The 22,371-nt window shown below is 35.5% G+C and overlaps 1 protein-coding gene across 1 annotated transcript in view; it reads right to left on the reverse strand.

Moving 5' to 3' along the window:
* The window catches only part of LOC117078437 (teneurin-1-like), a 140,022-nt gene that overhangs the window by 55,783 nt on the left and 61,868 nt on the right, over window positions 1-22,371 (reverse strand). The window contains exon 4 of the mRNA XM_033201991.1: window positions 13,360-13,598. Coding sequence (XP_033057882.1) covers window positions 13,360-13,598 — 239 coding nt within the window. The remainder of the gene's footprint in view (window positions 1-13,359; window positions 13,599-22,371) is intronic.

Raw genomic sequence — 22,371 nt, forward strand, 5'->3', positions numbered from 1 at the left:
GTTTGTATTGTTTCTAACTTATGAAACTCACTGAGTTGTTACCTAATATTTGCTCAAATTTTGTGAATGTTTTATGAAACCTTGATAAGAAGGCATATTCTCTAATATCAGGGTGTTAAGTTCAATACATAGCCATACGATCTATCTTGACTAAATATTCTCCCTTATAAGTGGGAGCTAAACATTGAGTACACATGTTCACAAAGAAGGGAGAAAGAGACACGGGGACCTACTTGAGGGTGGAGAGTGGAGGAAGATGAGGATTGAAAAACTACTTATCAGGTACTATGCTTATTACCTGGGTGACAAAATAATCTGTATATCAAACTCCCTTGACACACAATTTACTTATAGAACAAATCTGCACATGTACCTCTGAAACTAAAAGTTAAAATATTATTAAGAATTACTATTATAATACATAAAAAAGGATCTATCTTATTGAGTTTGCTTTCTTAGGTCTTCTTCTACATATTTACTATGTTTTGTCCACCTAACATGTCTTGAACTGAAAGTGGTGGGTCAAAATTTCCTAATCTAGTAGGGCTTATGAGTATAGTATTCTCTGAGTTCTTTTATGTTTAAAGTATTTTTCTATATCCTTAATAATTAAAGAATAACTGGTTTGAATAAAATCCTTGGCTCATACTCGAGTTATTTGAAAATTCTGGCCGGGCATGGTGGCTCACGCCTCTAATCCTAGGACTTTGGGAGTCCGAGGCAGGTGGATCACCTGAGGTCGGGAGTTCGAGATCAGCCTTACCAACATGGAGAAGCCCCCGTCTCTACTAAAAATACAAAAAATTAGCCAGGCGTGGTGATGCATGCCTGTAATCCCAGTTACTCAGGAGGCTGAGGCAGGAGAATCACTTGAACTCAGGAGGTGGAGGTTGCAGTGAGCCAAGATTGTGCCATTCCACTCCAGCCTGGGCAACAAGACCGAAACTCCATCCCCCCAAAAAAAAGAAAAAGAAAATGCTGCTCTACTCTTACCTTGCTTTGTCTGTTGTCAAGATGGCTAATGCCAATCTGATTTTCTTTCTTTCACAAATGATTCCTCCCACTACAAGGCCTAGGGATGATTATAAATAAGAATTTAAGTTTAATATTTTTAGTAGCACATGACTTGGAGTTGATGGTTTTGAGTCAGTTTTTGAAGGTACTTGGAAGTAATTCCAAGGTATTAAAGGTTGTGCTCTTCAATACTTACAGTCAGGCCTATTATTTCCGGAAAATTTTCTTTGATTATAGTTTTAAATATTAGTCCTATTTCATTGTTTTGTTTTTCTTCTTTGGGAACCATTAATATAATTACATGTAGTTTGTATTTCCTTGACTATCTTCTATAATAATTATTTTCTCTGATTTTTTCTTAAACCTCTTTCTTTATTTCAAATTCATTCCCTTTGCTATTAAAGTGCCTTTCATCATTGCCTCTTTTTCATTTTAATATCTTTACTCCCTTTGTCATCAGTCAGTATAGTATTCATTTTCATGATGGGTTTATCTTTTTCTTCAATTTATTTCCTGAGTTTAGTCAACTCTCATTTTGTACATTTCTGTTCTGAGTTTTAAACTTTACCATTTGAGCCTTTTTTATATCTTCAAATGTTTGTTTAAGGCTTATTTATTAGGACTGAGATGTTTTATTGCTGTTTTTTTCTGCTTTGGGGTTGGCTATTAGAAGTTATTTTTTAATCAAGTGAAATGATTAATTCTTATTTTCTAGTTCCTTCTTACAGAGCTTTGTGTAGGTGTTGTCTCCCTTTTATGTTCATTCTGAAATATTTTAGTTTCCTGGACCAGTAATAGGAGTTGTATGTAAATAGGAATCAGGAGTTTGGTGACTTATTAGATTACTATAATTATTAGTTCTTACTAAAGTGTAGCTTTTAAAAATCAATAATGCCTTTTGGGTAGGGGGTTTGGTAAATCGCTTAATTTTGTGATTCACTTTTATTTTTGCTGTATCCTGAAATTATATCTCTTGCTTTCTTCTTTCTCTTCACCACCAAGCCTCCAAGGGATATCTCTTCCAAGTTAATGCCCCCATGTCCTCCGAGGTTGTGCCTTCCCAAGGCTACCAACTTTACTTCTGTGAACTTTAAAGCACATTCCTTTTAATTTTCAGTAGCCATTGCTCTCATATACCAGGTCTGAGATTGTTCAGACAATTTTTTAACGGGAATAATTCTTCTTTTTAATGGGAGTAATTTGATCAATTCTGCCATAGCTGGGCCTTAGCTCTCATATCTTCTTTTCCATTCAGCCTCTATCTGACTCTCAGTCCTGGCATGGGCTGCAGAGATAACTCTGTGTAATTTGGGTGCTTATTTCTCTACCTATGTGTAATTTGAAGTTTGTGGAATTATCTGTCTCCTATTTATGTTATTGAGTGGGTTACAGGAGGTTTTACTTCCTTCTCTTGTGCATTTGAATTTCTTTTTGAATAAGGGAATGGAGAGATTTGGATTTAAAAGGCCAATGTCACCCTATGGGAACTCAGAACTCACTGTTAATATTTATTTTTACATTTATATAATACATATGCAGGCACACATACCTGAACATTGTGTACCCAGTATCTGTAACACATTCATTTGAAACAAGTCTCTAATAATGGGTATGAAATATAATTTTACTGTGTGCTGTTCTTTATGTTCAGTTCCATGCATCTATGAGAGAATCATCCATGGTTAGGGCCATGATTTGCAACTGTGGATAAATCCAGATGTATTAACAGGGTGACTGTGTTGTATTATTAGGCATGTTTTCCTGCCCTTCACATAATTTCTCCACCTAGATTTTTAAGGCTTGGAAATTCATAGTGAGTATCTCACTTCTTTGGCTTAAAGTAGTGATGGCAAATATATTTCAACTTCTGAGTTGACTCTAATTGCAGAACTTAGACTTTTTTAGAATTAAGACTTTGTCTCCAGATAAAGCGCAAATTACCTAACGGATATGTAATACACTTATCTTTGTTATAGCCATTTACACCTCAGTGTGAATTATCTTATTACGTGGCTTCAGGCTTAAATATCTACATAGAAGGAAGGCAGATAATATAAAAGAGTGAAGAGAGTAGGATGGGTATTCGATGGACTGGAGCATTCATGGTCCTATTTAGCCCCAGTTAATGGTTCTCATACTATTTTTGCAACACCAAAGACTGAAATAATACTTGACATATAGTAGGTACTCAATAAATGCATAGGGAAATGGGAGAATGCAGGGCCAGGGATGCCAGATCTATTTTTAAAGAGAAACAAGAAATTTTATGTAAAACCTCTTGACATAAGATTCAATTCTGAATTCAGGTTTTGTTAGGGAGTAGAAGACAGGACCAAGTTCCTGATTTGGGGAGGGAAACACAAAGGGAGATTGAGACTATGGGTTTTGGTAATGAAACAGAACAGAACTGAACTGACAGACTGAAATAGTAACTGAGCCCATGACCTCAGCCTCATTAGCGAGAATGCTACTGAGACAGTCAGTGAGTAATCCAAATATTTTTATTTCTTTCCTACCTACTCAAATCACAAAAGACATATGGACTGTAATTGCCTATAAAAATAGAACTATATTATTTAGTTTGCTATGCATGCTAACAATGAATTATGCTTCTTTTAGGCCAAAATATGTCCCTACCCCTGGACTCCATAGTCTTCATTTTATCATTTTTTGAAAGTTTATTTAACTGTGATTGTCCATTGAACCTCTTATTTTTAAAATTTAGTGTTTTTTCCCCCTTCTAGTTAGTGGGTTCTACATTTAATAGTTCATTCATTCAAATGACTAAATTGTTGCCTATCAGCAAAAAGATTTATATGATGGCTAACCCAAGTTACATAATGGCAGAATTTGTTTAGAGAAACCAAACTAAAAACATACAGAGGCAGGAAGAGAAACCAAAGATACTAATGGTTTATTTGGGTTTTGTACAGTCTTAGAACAGGCTGTGTTTTAGGCTTGACAAAGAAAGGATCTATTTGTACCATCTGGCTTTCAAATACTCCCACAGTCTCCTATGTTGGTAAATCTTAAGTAGTGCTATCTGTACAACATCCTATGAGATAATATTGAAGCAGGTGCTATTATAGCCTGGAGTAGCATTGAATATTTCCAGTCCTTTACATTTTCCCACTGGTATAAGAACTTTCACCTCCAAAAAGCCAAATAGTTCAATTAGGTTCAAAAGTCATACCACCACAATCAGACATTTAAAAAAGAAAAGCTTCTTGACTCTCTGCTAGGTGGTACAAAAACCAGTGAACTGTTTGTTAGCTTCAGAGAATTAGGGTTCAATAGGTTTCTATGTCTGGAGGTAGCACATGATCTTTAACAAAACCACTCCACTTCAAAAATTTCCACTTTCTTTCATAGTACAATATACTTGTTCTTAGTTTCTTGACAGCCGGTATCTCTCTCTCTCTCTTTCTCTTTCTCCTCTCTCTCTTATGCATTGTACAACTAGTATTAACTTAGCTGCTTGTTATGAGTAAAATCCAAACTCTTTTATCTGCTCTCTTTATTTAATGCTATTTTCATTTAACTCCATAATTTTATTAGTTAATTCTGCAAAGTTATTTGTGGATATGATATATATAAAATATTGCATTATTGTTATTTGCCGTATTTAATATCTATGCTTAATTAAAATTAAAGTTCAAAATCAAAGGAAATGTATATTCTTAAGTGAACAAAGGGCAAAACTGAATTAAGAATGTTGAATAATGGGCTATTTGATTTAATGAAACCTATGACTACCAAAGAGCGAAGTCTGCTTTGTCTGTGTAGCACAGAATGGTTGCAGTCAAAAATCACATTTCTATTCATTTTTGACCAGAGCCACAGCTAGTTTATCTGAGAGCTCAACCACTTCCTCTGGTATTCTATGTATATATGCTAGCCTACAGTTTCCTGATCATTTGATCAGGAAAGCTCCTTTAATATGAACCAAATGAAATAGAAGCAAGAGTTCTTTTCGAAGTGCCAGATCATATGTCTTTTCTTCCTGTTAAGAATTTCCCATTGTCACATCCAACCCAATAATCAAACATTTGTGAGGTCCTTCCTTAGAAACTCTTGACATAAGCAATTACTCTGGAAGTTAACTATAACACAGTACATAAGGTCTACGTTAATTAGACTGGCAACGCTTTGATGAGACTTTGACCAGTAGAAAATTACAGTGGGCCATCTTGGATCCTCTTAATTTGTTCACTACTGACCCATAGAGAGGAGTAGTAGCCCCAAGGAAGGTGTTCCTGAGATGTTACACTGTAATCTGAAATTCCACGTGGGTCTTGCCTGTATGGAGGATCCGATATAAAGCAGTGCTATTATTTAAATGCTATCTGTACTTGGGTGTAATTTGTTAATGGGCTTATAAGTCTACCCAGGAAAGACTACCTTGTGGGATCATACCTAGACAAGAATCTAGCCTTCCATGAACAAATGATTCATCTGGAAGGAACTCCTCAACCCCATTCCTTAAGTAGGTGCAAAATATATAGAAGAATCACATTTTTCTGCTCTGAGTATGAAATCTAAAATTCCCATAGATCTAAATAGAAATCCAAAATTCCTCTCTGTCCATCTTCTCTTGGCTTTTCAGCTCGCTCACAGCATAACTCCCCTATAATATCATGAAGATCTCTAGACCCTTGGGCCCATCTCTTGTTTCCCATGCCATCAGCTTCCTTGCTCTGTTATTCTTCCTTTCTAAATTTTATTCTTTGGCTGATCACTGCAAAAACTTTATCATCAGCAACTATATGTCCTTATCCTTTCTGTCTTCTTGCTGAACTTGCCTTAGAAGCCTTCACCTTGATTCAAACAATAAATAGTCCTTAATTACACTTCTTGAAACACTATGTACTCAGCTTCTCTACCTCAGCCCTTTACAAATGTTTTAGTCTTAGTACTTCTTTATTGCCCTTAAAAATCACTGAAGATGCCAAAGAGCTTTTGGTGACATGAGTTATATCTATATTAGAAATTAAAATGGATAAATTTTTAAGTATTTATTAATTTATTGAATATATAGATACCATTTCATTTTAACATAAATGACACATTTTGTAATAAATAATTATACAGTATTTTGCAAAACCCAAAAAATTAGTGAGAAGAGTGGCATTGTTTTACATTTTTGAAGATCTCTTTCATGTTTGGCTTAATGAAAAACAGGTGGACTCTCATAGCTACTTTTGCATGCAAATTCTTGTGATTTCACATGTCATGTGGTCTCTGAAAAACTGCACTGTACACTCCTGAGAGAATTACAGTAAAAGAGATAAATAACACTTTTATGGTATTACGAAAATAGTTTTACTTTATAGATGTTTTGACAGGTCTTGAAATTCCTAGTGGTTGCTAGACCACACATTGAGAGCCACTATTTTATCTTCATCATTGAATGTTTTCTTCCAATCTTTCTAGTTGTTTTTTCATAGTCTTCTTAACAGATTCCTTTTCCCTGGGCTTCTTGAATACCAGTATTTCCCAGAGTTCCAGTCTTCATGCTACTATTTCCTTCCTACTCCCATGATTTTGGTGTCCTCAAAGGTAGTTACCTCCAAGGTTTCAGCACCAAATATTTGATAATGTTCTAGGTGTCTCTACGTGTATGTCCATTTTCACCCTTAAGCCTCTTCCTTCCATTTGCTATCTGTCTTGACTAATAGCATCACCATCTACCCAGTTCCTAAGCCAGATAACAACATTCTCTCTCCTGATACATCTCATTAGTCACTAAGTCAAGTGAGTTTTATCATTTAAATATTTCTCTATTCCACCTCCTCCTTCTCCATTCCCAGAAGTTTATGCTCTCACTATCACTCATCTGTATTACTATTATAGTCTTCTAATTTATCTCCGTGTTTTCAATTTTACAAACCCATCATCCTGCCTGCCAAACCCAACTTCAATACTGCCATTAGCGTGATTTTTCTAAATGTGAATCTGAGCAAATAATTGTCTTGCCCTAATGAAAAACCACAAAAACTCTCCATTTGTTCTTGGAATAAATTTCAAGGTCCTTACCATGGCTTAAAATGCCTTCCATAATCAGCTCTTGCTTACCATCTTCATTTCCTGCCACCTTTCTGTATCTTTCCTTTTTTGCTTCCCCAGGTATTGTAATATATCTGTATTTATTAAAACATATTATGCTTTTTAACCTCTCTGTGAAGCAAATATTGCTGAACCCTAAATGGATAAGTCCCCACCCTGTAAGATGCTACTTGTTAGTGTTGACTATGATAAATCAGATATTTTGTTGGTGATCTGGCCCTCCCCACTCTGGCTGTTCTATATAAAAATTTAGTCATATTTCTGAAGTTTAAAATGGGTTAACCTGCCATCTGTTTAAAAGCCATTGCTCTAATTTAGTGTATTCTTATTCACTTCAGAGTAAGTATAGCTTAACGACTTATGCAATGTGGGTCTAAAATATTCACATATCTATGTATGTACTATATATACAATTTGGGTGGAGAGAAACTGAGTTAAACAGTAGCTAAATTTCTTCTTTATGAAATAGAATTCAAATTGTTTACTGTGAACTCATAGATTTCTTGAGAAATTTTTTTTTTGTCTGAGTTTGCATGATTGATTCTTCCTGTTCTAAAATGTCTTAAGCATGCAAAACTCCAAAATGACTAACCTCCTGTCCAGTTCCCATTTATTATGCCTTTATGTATTTCACAGAGTCTCATTTTAATTTTCCTAGCCGGGTTAAGAAAGTGCTGTATGAGAAATACTTAGTAGAGTGACTGCCTCTCCTTGAGACAATAATCTCTTGATGCAATACATATATTTAGTATCTACTACTCGTTCACCCAATAAATTATTTCTTTTACTCTATGTCTTAAATACACAACATTCTGGAGTTCTAAGAAAAAAAATAAGTATGGTATTTGCCTTTCACCAAGATGCCCTTAGTCTGAGCAGCAGAACCTAACTCTGATTCTAGAAATTAGTTGTATTTGACATGGATTCATCATGTCATTTTAGTATGTTTAATTTGGATTGGATTTATACTTTTATTTATGGCAGACAAGAATGCCACTTAACATGGTCGGGTAAAACTTATGGAATATATTATACCGAAAGATGATGTAAGAAGAGTCTACAAATCTTTTTTAAAGAAAGGTTCTGATAAATGCATGGATAGCAGATTTATAATTAGACTGAAGTTATACCACCATTTTCCAGATCCCTGCTTAGAGACATTGCTAGAAGGTTGGTAGATTCGTGAATAGGAGGAAAAGTCAATGCTAATACAAAAACTGTCAGTATTATCATGATTGGGTCTATAAGAATGAATTGGAAGAAGTAATAAGTATTAAGCATGACACCAAAAGGACTGATAATGGTCTATAGGATAATGTGAAATGCTTTTTAGCATTTTATGCTGAGTCATTTCTTGAATGTCATAAGCTGTAATGCATTTTAATGAAAATGTGTTTCAACCTAGATATGGCCTTCAGATAAAAATACAAAACCATCTGAAGGGTCAAAACATCATAGAAGAGGGATATTAGTAAAATAAAGGCAAAGTGACAGCTATTTCAGACCAGGCAGAACGAAACAACAAACTCATTAGAGGATTCTTGTGAGACAGACATTCATGCTCTGAAAATTGTTTTAGACGACTTTGGAAAGAAGGGAAACAAAAGCAGTTCATGTTAGGATGAATTATATCCTCATTATGCTTACCTCAGCTCAAACTAAATAATCTTCATAATAATTCTATTTCACTAATAATTATCATTAATCTTATTCAGCTATGCTAAGCAATGTCCTGAGTGTTTTACAAGCTTCAACTCATTTAATTATAAAGACAATCCTTGAAGAAAGTATTATCAACATTCCCATTTTATAGATGAGGAAACGTAGGCACAGAAACATTAATGAAGTTGCTAGTACTACAAGTGAAAGAGTTGGGCTTTGGTAAGCATATTTATCTACATTTAGCAAATACTGTGTGAGGGGACATTTTATATTTAGATTTAATGGGGGAAAACTCCATTTCTATCCTCTCTGTTAAAAAAATCTAAGTTCTTGAATTTTCCAAAGTCAGAACATGCCACATTCCACTTTATTTCTTCCCTGTATAGTGAGGTATTTGCACTTTCTTTTTGAGACGTACAAAATGAACACAAACCACTCCTTTCATTCTATCATTTTCAGCACTCTTTTACTCCACTGTAGTAAACCCCCAAAATAGGGCAATTTGGGCCAGTGCAAAGAAGCAAAAAAAGCACTTGAATCTGTGCTATTGAATTTTGCTGCAGAGAGCAATGTGAAGTAGGCCCTTTGCCCTCTTGAATAGTTTCATCTCTAACCTTTGGATCAGAGAACTGGGTACAAAACTCTATCTCTTCTAGTTCTATATTGTTAATATCCATTGTGGTCAGCTTTCTACATGTAGGCTATATAGTATGTCATGACAAAATTTATGGACTGAAATTATTTCATCTGCACAGTTGGAATACTACCTGAATCCCCTGAAGGTGGTATGGATTGCTACTAATCTCATGGCAAAGGAAAAGGATCATCCATGTCATTAACTAATGATAATGTGTATGAGAGCCAGAAATCCCTACTCTTCAGCTCATTCAATGCAATAGCGCACTTGACCCCAGGCATACTGTATTCATGTGAGTTTCTATGCATGTGAGATGCTGTAGCCTCTTATACAATCTGCTGACTGAGAAGAAACTTGATCAAAACATCAAAGTTTGCCAGAGAAGCTGTGTTTGTGCCCTTCACAACCATTGATGAAGTATCTTAACCTCACCTTCTCTTGACACCTTGCATATGGTCATCTGTCTTCCTGACTACTACTTCATATGGCTTATTTGTAAATTCAAGCAAATGTGCTTCTGACTGGCACTGATAGATCACTGATGCCAAAATATCAGAGAGGATGAAGCATAAGGACATATTTTTTGATTCAGATGGAAAATATTACAGATTTATGAGGAAGTGATGACAATAGCTATTCCATGGTATCTGTATATAGTCAGTATGTTTCCATGCCTCTCTTCACCAACTTTTTTGAACTCAAAACTTATTCAAAGAAATGATATTTTTCCCTGATCCAAAAGGTATACTGGGTAGGTGTGGGGATAAGACTGGTTGGCTGAACAACCCAGTTCTGGCTTTTCACGTGCTGGATTTCCACTGCTTTCCAATGACCACTTACAGAGCTATAATGCACAGAATGACTATTGATGTCCCATTGATATCGATGCGATTTTCCCTAGTGGATTGAGGGCAGCACAGCATACAGCCATTAGTATCTAAAGGTTACGTATAATGGATAATAGAGGAAAATGAAATAGCAGAAAGGAATTTGCACGGGAAACAGAAGCAGCAAGTAGTTTCACTGAAAGATTTTATTTGGGTTATACAGCAACTGCAAATAGGGATTGAAAAAAAATGATGACTTACAGACTCAGCAATAGTCAAGAATGAAATGGTTTCATATTTTGAAATATAATACTTTTTTATTTCAACCACAGAAAGCCATTTAAAAATCATCTTGTATATTATAGCTCTTATGTGCCATCTTTCACCTGAAGGCCTATTTATGAATTTTTACTCTATCCTTCTGAGGTGGTCACCAATATGGCACAGATGGGATAAATCAAGAGAGATTTTTACTGACTTATCCAGTCACATAATGTCTAGTTCATGACAGAACCAGGAACAAAGTTCCAGTGTTTGCCATAAACATCTTCTCATATTGTACCCATTCAAGTTACTGTGCCAGCATTTAGCCTGACATTTCTGCATCTAAAAAATCTCCCAGTAAATGATTTCAACAAATATTCCTTACCAATCAACCAATCTTAGTGGCATTCACCATAGGAATAGATGACTTGGTATATGTAATTTAATTTGTAATTTAATAAGAAAAAATATCTGGTGGATTTATTCAGTAGACTGAGAAGTAAACAAGTTATAAAGTTTATTTCAGTGCTAGAAGAGCAGCAAGGTCTAGCACTCAAGAGTCAGTCTGCTCTGGCTTGAAGCTCAGCATCCTTATTTCTTAGCAAGGTGCCCTTTAATCTCAAAAGTGGCTTCTTAACACTCTATGTGGCCTCTTAACTTTGTTGTGCCTCAGTTCCCCCATTTATAAAATACATACGTATTGATAGTTATCCTTAAAGATTGTTGTGAGAATTAAATGAGCTAATACAAGTAAAGAGCTTAGCATAATTCATTTTTTTCAACAAACTTTTACTGAAAGGGCTTATATGTACCAGGCACTGTTCTTGGTGCTGAGATACAGCCATGAACAAAATTCTTAATTCTGGAAACTAGTGAATTTTAATCGTGAATAATAATTATTATGGTAACAATGGTAATAGTAATGATAATATTTAACATTTATAGGCTACTTGCTATATTTCAGGCACTACTCCGTGTGCTTTACTTATATTAACTCATTTAATTCTTATAACAATCCTATGCTATAGGTACGATTTTAAGCCTATTTTACAGATGAGGAAATGGAGACCTGAAAAGGTTGCCCAAGGAAACATGCCTAATAAGTGGCAGAGGTCTGTAAAATCCGTGTTAATAACTATTGAACTATACTATCTTATTTCCATGCCAAGTTGATATGCCATTGTTTATTCTATTAAAAAAAGACAGTCCTTGAAATAACTGAAATGTTCCACTTTCACTGATGAAATGAATAAATATATAACTAAGTTAAACAAGTTTCAGAATATATAATAAAATTTTGATATGGGAGTGGCCATGATAATAAATTTAAATAGAAAATTAGGATTAAACATGGTAGAAACCTAAATAAAGAGATTGCTATTACTTGAACTTTTTTATACCAAGGGTTAGGGCTTGTATCTAAAACATTATCTCTCTATATAGTAAAAGTTAATAGAAAATAACCCATAAAAAATGTTTATCGCATAATTGAGCGAGACCATTTTAAAGGGACTCTAATGTATTTAAACTTTTTATATTATTCCTTATTTTGAATAATATATTAAAATCATGTTTGAGTTGTAGAACTTTCTCATCCTTTGCCTCCATCCCTTCAGCAGTATTTCTCATTACAGGTCACTACAAACCAAATAAACACACATGTTGGGTTATCCTGAAATGTCTGAGGTAAAAGGCACAGTTTTGATATTATAGGATAATATCGTCCATGTTAAATAGAAGCATTGTTCAATACATTCAGCTTATGTGATGAAAATATAAAAGAGAGAATCATAAACATCAGCACAGGCTATGATCCTATACTTTTTACAACATCAGTGACCTCCCTACAAAATATAGCCATTTATTTGCTTACCATCCACTGGTCTATGATGTCTACACAATCTCATTATGTGAACTTTTAGATTATTCTCATTTTAGATAAATGGGAATCAACAAAATGTACTTTATTACTTATAAGAAGGTCTAAGTCTCTTTTTATCTTTCACTCAGAATCATATTCATTGTGTCTTAGTGGGTAGATATGCTTCAATTAGGTAACTGGGGTAAACCCGAAAATTTACTAGGGATATACCTGGATAGAATTTGTTTTCTACAATGATATTCTATTCATTCTAGGAATAGTGCTGCCACAAAATACACACATTTCTTAAGTCAGCTTACATTTTAGACTGCAGAACCACTCAAGAAAGTAAATTAATATTCAGTCACAATAAAATGCCATCCAGAAAAATCAATACAATTTGCTACCAAATGAGGGTGACTTTAATCGGTGTCTCAAGAACAACAACATTTTTCCTAAAAGTGGAAAGAGCACCTTATAACTGCTCTCTGCTTTACTTTTCAACACATAGTAATCACACAATTTTGCAGTCATTTACCTAGTGAAATAAGAATACATTTTTTGGTCACGGTGTAAAAATCTGAATCTTGGGAAGAAATTATGTACTGAATTTTCTGATAGCTTCAAAATAACGGGGGCTTTAATGAAATTGCTACCTGAAAATTCCGTAGCAGTATTATTGTTTAACTATAATTTAAGAAGCTATTGTAGATTGGTACTTATGACTTCTAATGGGAAAACCATAACAACCGTTTAATTGAAGGGAAAATGGTTAACTACAGTAATTGCAATCAATAAGACTGTATTAGTAGTATAAATATTTCTTCTCAAAGAGCATTCTTTACTCTCCTCAGCAGTATTTAAGGTTAGGAAGAAAAAAAAAGAAGAAGAAAATCAATTTGTTATAACACTAAGCCTAGGTCCAAATTTGTACATTCCAGAATAGAGAGAAAAACCCCCCATTCCCACCACAAGCAAAACAAGACTTTGATTAAGAAGAAAACTGAGGCATGACAAAAAGGACTTACCAATCACATAGGCTAGTAACAAGGCCAAAGTCACTGTGATTGCAGTGGCGCTCAATGCTGTGCACTTCCAGTTGCAGCACCTGTAAGGTTTGTTAAAGGTAAAGGCAGGTCGGGAAAAGGTGCTTCGAGGAAGAGGCCTGGGAGGGGGCGAGTACACGGTATTGGATGTCAGAGGGTAGTTCTGACTGGCTGCACTGAAGATCGCAGAGGAACCAGATCCATGTTTGAACAGGAAATGCCTGTGAAAGGGAAACACAAGTTTGAACTATAAAAACCAAAGCCAGTTGCTACAAGTTACAAAAACAAACTCCATTAATTTCAAACAATCATGCTATAGCTGAGCTCAAGGGAACTGGATAGGGCTCAGCAACATTTTCATATACCTAAGAGGTAATTCTAATTGCCCTTGTTGTTCTCTCTCTTTTCTTTGTCTTTTTCTTTTCTTTTGAAATCTAGACCTTTAAGAAACAGGCTTTGTGTTCCCCAATTTGCTGGCTAGTGAGTGCTAACATCCCACATTTGGTGTTACACACTACACCCTTCCCTTTCATTAAATATGATCATCAAGAGTTGATTCAAAACCAGAGATGTATCATTAGGCATTTTGATCATTAGTATGGCCTAGACACCAGTGTTTGAGATTATCCTCACTATTAAACTTGAGACTAGCTTCACAGTCATATTTTCATTCAACATCTTATAAAAATTATCAAATATACAGTCAAGTTGAAAGAATTTTATAATAAACAACCATATACTCACTAACTAGATTCCACAGATAGCATTTGACTGAACTCACTTTGTCACATACTTATTCATTTCTCCATTCTTTCTCCATCTGTCAGTTTTTAGTTTTGTTTTTGTTTTTGTTTGTTTGGTTGGTTTTGTTTTGAGATGGAATCTCGCTCTGTCACCAGGATGGAGTGCAGTGGCGTGATCTCAGCTCACTGCAACCTCTGCCTCCCGGGTTCAAGCTATTCTCCTGCCTCAGCCTCCCGAGTAGCTGGGACTACAGTGCATGCCACCACACCCAGCTACTTTTTGTATTTTTAGTAGAGATGGGGTTTCACCATGTTGGCCAGGATGGTCTCGATCTCTTGACCTAGAGATCTGCCCACTTAGCCTCCCAAAGTGCCGGGATTACAGGCGTGAGCCGCTGCACCTGGCCAGTTTTTAGTTTTTAAGCATTTTGAAATATGTTGCATACATCAGTATACTTCCCTTCATATATTTTAACTCACATTAGCTAGTTTGATATTTTTACAAATTTTAATGTAAAATTTATGCACAATAAAATGTGCAGTTTTATGTGCACATTTGCTGAGATTTGACAAATGCTGTCACCTATGCAACCCAAACCCCTATCAAGATGTATAACATTCCCATCAAGCCAAGAAGTTCTCTTCTGTCCTTTCTAGGTAAATCCCTATTTCTATCCCCAGAGAAAACCACTATTCTGCATTTTTTTCCCACCAGACATTTGTTTTGCCTCTTGTAGAACTTCATACAAACAGCGTCATGCTACTGTCATGTTTGAATTACTAAAGAAAGGTCGTTGAGTGTTCATGACTATTGTAATATGGGCATTTTGTAAATAGTAATAATGTATTCACATGGAAGGAGTTGCCAAAAACAAACAAATAAATAAATAAAATTACATATACTTCTTTTATACTTGTACAACAAATAAATAAAAGTACTTTTATACTTGCTGAGTGCCAAGTGTTGTGCTGAACACTCATTAGTATCTCATTTGCTCTTTACTCATATGATATAGTGTATACTATTATCCTCATTGTGCCTTTATGGAAATGGAGACCAAAAGAGGTTAAACAACTTGCCCATATTCACCTAGCAAGTGAAGGACAGAGCCAGAATCAGAATCTACGTCACTGGGGTTCCAATGTCCTTAATCTTTTTTTTTTTTTTTTTGAGATGAAGCCTTGCTCTGTCACCCAGGCTGTAGTGCAGTGGCGCAATCTCACTGCACTCCAGCCTGTAACTTCCAGATCTCACTGCACTCCAGCCTGTAACTCCAGCTTACTGTAACTTCCACCTCCCAGGTTCAAGTGATTCTCCTGTATCAGACTTCCAAGTAGCTGAGACCACAGGCACCTGCCGCCCTGCCTGGCTAATTTTTTGTATTTTTAGTAGAGACGGGGTTTCACCATGTTGCCCAGGCTGGTCTTGAACTCCTGAGCTCAGGCAATCTGCCTGCCTCAGCCTCTTAAAGTGCTAGGGTTATAGGCATGAGCCACTGTGCCTGGCCAATAATTTTTCATAAACTTTTTTCTTTTCTTTTTTTATCTTTAATTGACATATATAACAATTGTACATATTTAAGGGGGTATATATGAGACAGGAATAGTGTAGGGTGGTTGCAGGAGAATAAAACATTTCCAGGCAGCAGTTTCACATGATTAGAGGCTATGGGCTATTAAGATCCTGAAAAACAGGATTTGGACCAAGCTGGCTAAGACTGACTGGACCCAACATGGTGTGGGATTTGACCTAGGTTTCACCTCGGACTTCATTATATCCTCATTAACATACTAAATCACGCAACCCACCAGCACCATGACAGTTCCAGAAATACCCATGTTTGGTGTAAAAATGGGTGGCACCACAGTTCCAATAAATCTTCACCTTTTTACAGGAATTTTCATGAATATTCTACCCCTTGAATAAACAAACCCAAAAAGGTAGCAGCCCCAAACTCCTTTGTGAGTGATTCTCTCTTGAGTACACTTATACTCCCTTTTCTTGAGTGTGTACTTCTCCCTTTGCAATAAATGTCCATACTTTCACTATTTTCCAACTTGGGCTTGAGTTCTTTCTTGCAACAGTGTCAAGAGCCTGGACACCAGCTGTGGTCAAGATCCCACCAGCATTTGGGGACTTCCCCCAGCCTACCAGCATCACATAGTGTTGTTTCAATACATATACATGTAGAGGGAACAGATCAGGATAATTAACATATTCATCATCTTGACCAAAGTCTTTAATCTTAAGCAGTCCACCGTATTACCTGGGGCAGTAAAATACACTGCTAAATAAAACACATTCGAGTGCTACATTTTAATGTACAACAAAAATTTTCACTAAGCATAAAGCCAACATCACCTTGTACATGTACGTATGCAGAAATGCATAAATTACTAACATCATTTTAAGACTGACTTCTAGCTTCCATATTTAAAGAACAAAAGCATATGTATTTAAAGGGATTAAAAAAACCCTACATGAATGTTAATGGAAAATACCCACAATAGAGAATTTTGCTTCAGTATCATGAGGTTAAAATTTTTTTAAAGGACTGGGTTGCTGAGGGGAGTACAGATTTACAGGTCTTTCTGGAGGGCAATTTGGCATTATATATCAAATGACTTTAAAAATGCCTATTCTTTGATGCAATAATTATGGCTATAGAAATTTTTCCTTAGGAAATGATGTATATGACAATGCATATAGAAGCCATTCATTGCAGTGTTATTTATAATAGCAAAAAATAAACATTTAAATGCCCAGTAATTGCTATTTCACTAAGTAAATTATTTTATAAACACATAATACTATACAATCATTAAAAATTGTGTGGCAAATGATTGTCTATTCACTGGGAAAAGTGTTTACAGATATTACCAAGCAAAAAAAGGAAGGCTTCAAAAGAGTATGGGCAACATTATTCAATTTTTAAAGGAAAAAAGTACGTATGTTCACAGGAAAATAATAATTTGTGTTACCTTTGTATGGTAGGGGTATTTTCTGAACTTTTCTGCCTTGAGCTTGTATTGATTTTGTAACTAAGATAAAAAAAGATTCATGAGTATTAGGGAGTCGAAAACATGTACAGGATAACACCAACCACAGGAATAGTTGGTTCCATTTAAGTTAACATGATTTATTGAGTGCCTAGAAGGGCTGGGCTCCAAGTTAGGCACTTTATCTCCATTATTTTGATCCTTATATGTTTGTGAAGTTGATACTATTATCCTAATCTTCTAGATGACTGAACTGAGACCCAAAGAGCTTTAGTAGGAGTAGAGTGGTGATAATAGTAATTATTATATAATGTTAGTAAGAGATAACATTTGAGTGATTATTTTTGACAGGCATTGCTCTAAATACTTCACAAAGTATTATATTATTTAATCTTCACAACAACTTTATTACAGTCAATATTTCTATTTTACAGAAGAGATGATCAAAGCACAGAGCGGTTAAGTCACTTTTCCATGGCGCCACAGCTACTAATTGATTAAACTGAGTTTCAAACCCAGGCAGTTTGGCTGCAGAGCTACCGCTCTTAAACAATACACTATGGCATAGTGTATTGTTTGTGATGGGAATACAGGCCTGTTGAGGCCTAGAATATGTATGCTTTGTGCTGAATTTGGCATGAGGATGATGTTTAATTGAGCCACACTATTACGTTCCTTTTTTTGACTAATAACGAGAATGTGAGAATGATGGCTACAGAATCACAGAGTTGGAAGGGACCCTCAGAAATCATCTAGTAGCCCATCCCTCTCATTTTGACGTTAGGGAAACTGAGGCCAAGAGAATGAAACTTTCTTACTTAAAAATAACATAACTAGCTAATGGCATGAATGAAACTGGAATCAGGGGCTTCCAAAATAGTGTGTTTACATTGCCCCATGCTACCTGACAACCACAGTCTTCACCAGATTAGCATCAGGTTTTAATCATCTGGGTTAACTGACCTGGGACCAACAAATACTATCTGTTCAAACTACATAATACACATCTATTCTTCTGTATGTCAAATGTTCTTCTAGTAAATTTTAAAGACTGTCTTAACTCTTTTGGATGAATGGGTAAGCATTACAAAGAAAGTACCCTTTAGTTGATGAGAACCTAAAAGAGTTACTACTGCTTCTAAAGGCACCTAATTTATCCCCAGAATGAAGAAACAATACAAAAATAATAATAAGATTAAGTATATTTTAATGAATAAGTGACTCTTAGTTGTACTCTTTTCATTTGATTGTACTGTTACTTTAAGGCTTTTAAATAAATAACCTCCTCCACACCATAAAAAGATGAACTTCTTTTTTAATGTCTGCTTAACTCTCCCAGACTGTTTTATCCCCTTTGACCATCTCATTTACTAGTAAGCAAGAAGTGTAGCAGTATATAGGCAGCGTAGTGATATAACCTCCCTACCTCCCCACTCCTGCTCTGTGGTTACTTTGGAGGTGACAAAACGTCATATTATGGATTCGATATAGCAACACTCTGATGTGGTCCTATGGGATAAGGAGAAACCCAGCAGGATGAGGCTCTTTAGTGTTTGGAGATAAATCTTCAATCTTTTGCATATTTATGAAGGAGAATAATTGGATTTTTGAGACAATATAAGTGTTCCAATATGTTGGATATTGATTTGGTTTGGTATAATATTAAGAGGTAGAAGGAAGAAAAAAAAAAGAGAATTGTTGGCTATTATGACGGCAATTACAAGCAATAATCAATATCCCTAAGCCCTGTAATTTCATACTGATGTACACCAAAGGATTTCAAATGCAGTTTCATAAGTAAAATATTACAGCATAATGAATAAATTCAACAGTTGCAGCAGAACAACATTTAAACTAATTTTTATTTGAGTGGAATCCAAATCACGGTTCTCAGTGAGGGTAAATAATAAAATGAGTTCATGTACTAAGGTTCTTGTTTTCTTATTAACAAGCTCAGATTAAGATTCTATGCTGAAAGTGATCTATACTTTGTTGTGCACCATGAAAAAGAGCAATGCAAATGATGTGTTTTGTCATAGGCTTTGCAGTCCATTGTTGGAAAGTCAAACTAGTGCCTAAATGTGTTTTCATAGTCCCTGAAAGAAGCAGGAGCATAAAGACAAATGCTCAGTGCTAGATGTTAGCTATGTGCTCATAAAATCAGATCATCTGTCTAAGCACATTGCTTTTCCCTGGGGACCTGGGGATATACTAAAATGTTGCTATCATTTCATACAATTGGATTTTTTCCACAGAGCAAATGATAAAATGCAGTTCAAGAGTTTATGTGTAAGTAGTACTCTTCTTTACATCTGTTTTAATATTCAAGTTCAATTTAAAAAGGAAAGGCAAGATATTACCAAAAGGAAATGGGCATATAAAGAAATTGAAAAAAAAATCTTCGAGAATGATGAGACCCAGTGGTGGTAAACGGGAATATAATAAATGCCCCGGTACGGATTTTAAAATCATCTATAAAAAAGGGGAAAATGTGCTCTCTATTTTTAAACCCCTCATACTACATAATTCTGAGGGTATCTGCTAGCACTAAATAATGTGATTTAATGTGGCACTTAAAATTCTATAGGAAATAGACAGAAATCTACGACTTTCTAATAACAGATGTATAAATAACCAATGATTTTTTCTTTTACATCTTGTAAACATTCTTATGAGACACATATCTAAACCTATATTCCCTTGGCTATAAGCATTTGACTCACTTTTGTACCCAGAAGAAGGAATTCAACTTGCTTCCAGTAAAAGCTGAGATAGGGTTTTTAAAAAGAAGACTACAAGTTAATAGGACGAACCATATTTGGATAGCATAGTAGAATTTAGGTATTTATTGTTTTTTCTTTTTAAAAAAAACAAATTATAAAATGAATTTTTATTGTGATAAAAAGCATATGGCATAAAATTTAGCATGTTAATTTTTTTTAGTGTATAGTTCAGTAATGTTAAGTATTACTGACATGGTTATACAACAGACCTCTGGAACTTTTACACCTTGCAAATCTGAAACACTATATCCCCATTAAACAATTATTCTTTCCATTCTCTTCCAAGCAACCACCGTTCTGCTATTTGTTTCTATGATTTTGACTACTTTACGTACTTCATATAAGGGGAATCATACAGTATTTGTGTTTTTGTGATTTACTTCACTTAACATAATGTTCTCTAAGTTCATCCATATTGTAGCATTTGACAGCATTTCCCTCATTTTTAAGGCCAAATAATACTCTCTTATATGTATGTACCATATTTTGTTTATCTATTCATCCACTGATGGACACTTAGGTTGCTTCCACCTGTTGGCTATTGTGAATAGTGCTTCTGTAAACATAGAAGGTGTAAAAATATCTCTTTGAGATCTGCTTTCATTTCTTTTGGATAAATACCTAGAAGTAGGACTGCTGGATCATACAGTAGTTCTATTTTTACTTTTCGGAGGCACTTCCATACTGTTTTCCATAGCGGTTTCTACTTTACAATGCCACCAACCATGTACAAGGGTTCCAATTTCTCCATGTTTTCACCAAAACTTGTAATTTTCTTCCTTTTTTTTTAATAGTAATGATTCTAATGGGTGTGAGGTGATATCTCATTGTGGTTTTGATTTGCATGTCTCTGATGAATAGGGATTTTGAACATCTTTTTTTTTTTTTTTTTCTGGAGACAGAGTTTTGTTCTGTCACCCAGACTGGAGTGCAGTGGTACAATCTCGACTCACTGCAACCTCCGCCTCCCAGGTTCAAGTGATTCTCCTGCTTCAGACTCCCGAGTACCTGGGACTACAGGCACCCACCACCATGCCCAGCTAATTTTTGTATTTTTAGTAGAGATGGGGCTTCACCATGTTGGCCAGGGTGGTTTTGAACTCCTGACCTCAAGTGATCTGCCCACCTCGGCCTCCCAAAGTGTTGGGATTACAGGCATGAGACACCACACCCACCCCTGAACATCTTTTCATATGCTTTTTGGCATTTGTATATCACCTTTGTATAAATGGCTATTCACACGTATTTATTCTCATGCCTCCAAAAAACACAAGAAAATGCCATGCTGGGTCAGCTGCATTTTCTTCTCTAACAAGAATACTTAGTGCTGTTTTGTGGAAAAGAGTCATTACTGGCAAAGATATCAACCTCAACATCTCTACTAACAACTATATAAAGGAGAATTTCATTTTATTTGCCCTGTAATTCTTTCTTCCAAATACTAAGCCACCTCAGTCCATATATGCCTCTAAACTCGGATGCCAAGTGTTGATAAAAAGTCTATGCTCCGTCCACATCATTCATAATTTTAAGATTTTTTAAATGAATTTCTGGATACCTATCTAAGCTTTAATTTTCCTAGGCTTAAGTCTTCATTCTATAATATATTCTCAAATAGAAATACTCTCTAGTCTAGATTGTTACTCTCATGATTTTGCAAATTGGGTAGTGAATAGGTAATGGGTGAGATTTCTTTGTTTTTTTTTTGAGATGGAGTTTCACTCTTGTTGCCCAGGCTGGAGTGTAATGGCATGATCTCGGCTCACTGCAACCTCTGCCTCCCAGGTTCAAGCAATTCTCCTACCTCAGCCTCCCGAGTAGCTGGGATTACAGGTATGTGGCACCATGCCCAGCTAATTTTGTATTTGTGGTGGAGATGGGGTTTCTCCATGTTGGTCAGGCTGTTCTCGAACTCCCAACCTCAGGTGATCTGCCTGCCTCGGCCTCCCAAAGTGCTGGGATTACAGGTGTGAGTCACCATGCCTGGCCGGGAGATCCTTTATAAACCATTTGGTGGGTATCATCCCTTCTCCTCTTTTATTCAGAAGCAGTATCTGCCCTATCTGGTCAACTGTCTCTGGATTGCATATTCCTTGAGGACAGGCAACAGTCTTAATTTCTAGGTACATTGTCTCTTACTTCGGAGGTACTCGATGAATACACATTGATTTGCATGATGCCTTTGCTTCTTCTAAAAGGGTCTTGAATCACTATGCAGAAGGAACAAAGGTTGGGTAGTCTAAGGTAAGTGTCCTATTTGTGGGCAAATATTTCTTGGTTTGTTGAATGTAAAAACAACTATATGTGCTCATTTCATTTTCACATAATCTAAAATAAATAAATCAAAGAAATAGTTGATTCACATTTCATGTCTTCTTGTGAGATGTTTTGGTAATGAAAGAATTACTATTAAAACTATACCAATAATTTAAAGATAATTGCTGTTAATGATAATGGCAACATCATTG

The sequence above is a fragment of the Trachypithecus francoisi genome, unplaced genomic scaffold (genome assembly GCF_009764315.1).
Source record: "Trachypithecus francoisi isolate TF-2019V2 unplaced genomic scaffold, Tfra_2.0 Lachesis_group6, whole genome shotgun sequence".
NCBI classification, from domain to species: Eukaryota; Metazoa; Chordata; class Mammalia; order Primates; family Cercopithecidae; genus Trachypithecus; species Trachypithecus francoisi.